The sequence below is a fragment of the Penaeus monodon genome, chromosome 25 (assembly GCF_015228065.2).
Source record: "Penaeus monodon isolate SGIC_2016 chromosome 25, NSTDA_Pmon_1, whole genome shotgun sequence".
NCBI classification, from domain to species: Eukaryota; Metazoa; Arthropoda; class Malacostraca; order Decapoda; family Penaeidae; genus Penaeus; species Penaeus monodon.
The window spans coordinates 33,763,931-33,764,634 of record NC_051410.1 but is presented as its reverse complement, the minus strand read 5'-3'; the positions used below and the strand labels follow the sequence as shown (position 1 = coordinate 33,764,634).

The 704-nt window shown below is 31.5% G+C and overlaps 1 protein-coding gene across 1 annotated transcript in view; it reads left to right on the top strand.

Annotated features, from left to right (window-relative positions):
- LOC119589368 (probable protein phosphatase 2C T23F11.1) overlaps positions 1 to 704 on the top strand; it is an 18,741-nt gene that overhangs the window by 8,281 nt on the left and 9,756 nt on the right. Inside the window, 1 exon segment of the mRNA XM_037937986.1 lies at positions 203 to 255. Within this exon segment, the coding sequence (XP_037793914.1) occupies positions 203 to 255 (53 nt within the window).

Here is a 704-nt window from a genome sequence, read left to right as displayed (position 1 = left end):
CGCAGTACAGATAATAAAATATTTTTGAGATCAGTGAATTACCAGGTCAACAGTAATTGGCTTTGTCTTGTACATGTAGCATTTTGTTAAACAGTTAAAGTAACTACATGATAGAGTAGTACTGCTGTTCTTGGATTTTGTTATTTGAGAGGGAGATGTTAAATTTTCTTTTGTCATATGAGTGACATTATGGCCATCAAAGTGCATGATGCTGCAATCAAGATTGCCAGATGCAGTGGAAGACTTGCACAAAGAGTACTAAAGAAGAGTCAAACGTGACTTGTTCTGCATGTAAAGCAGTGATTTTAGTCGTTTTCTATATAATTTATCTGAATCAATGGGTAGATATCATTTAATACTTCAATTAACTTTTGCTAAGGGCTAGAATTAGTATTAGTTACTCTTTTTTACTTTTCTTGGCATTTATTAATCAGTTAAGTTTATTTTATGGTTTTTTGAACTTAGTTACCTCTTGCAGATAGTTTTTATTTGATATGCTTTGTATGTTTAAAGTTTTTTTGTTCATTAGGTGATTCCTAGACTTGACTTCAATGCAGACGATAATTTCTGGTATGATTCATGGCCATGTCATTTTGTTGCTTTTGAATGGCTCTGCTATTGTGTAGTATTTCAGTAACATTTAGAGATATGGTGATGTCCAGTTTTTTTGCGAATTAATATTTTATTACCTTGGTTTTATATGT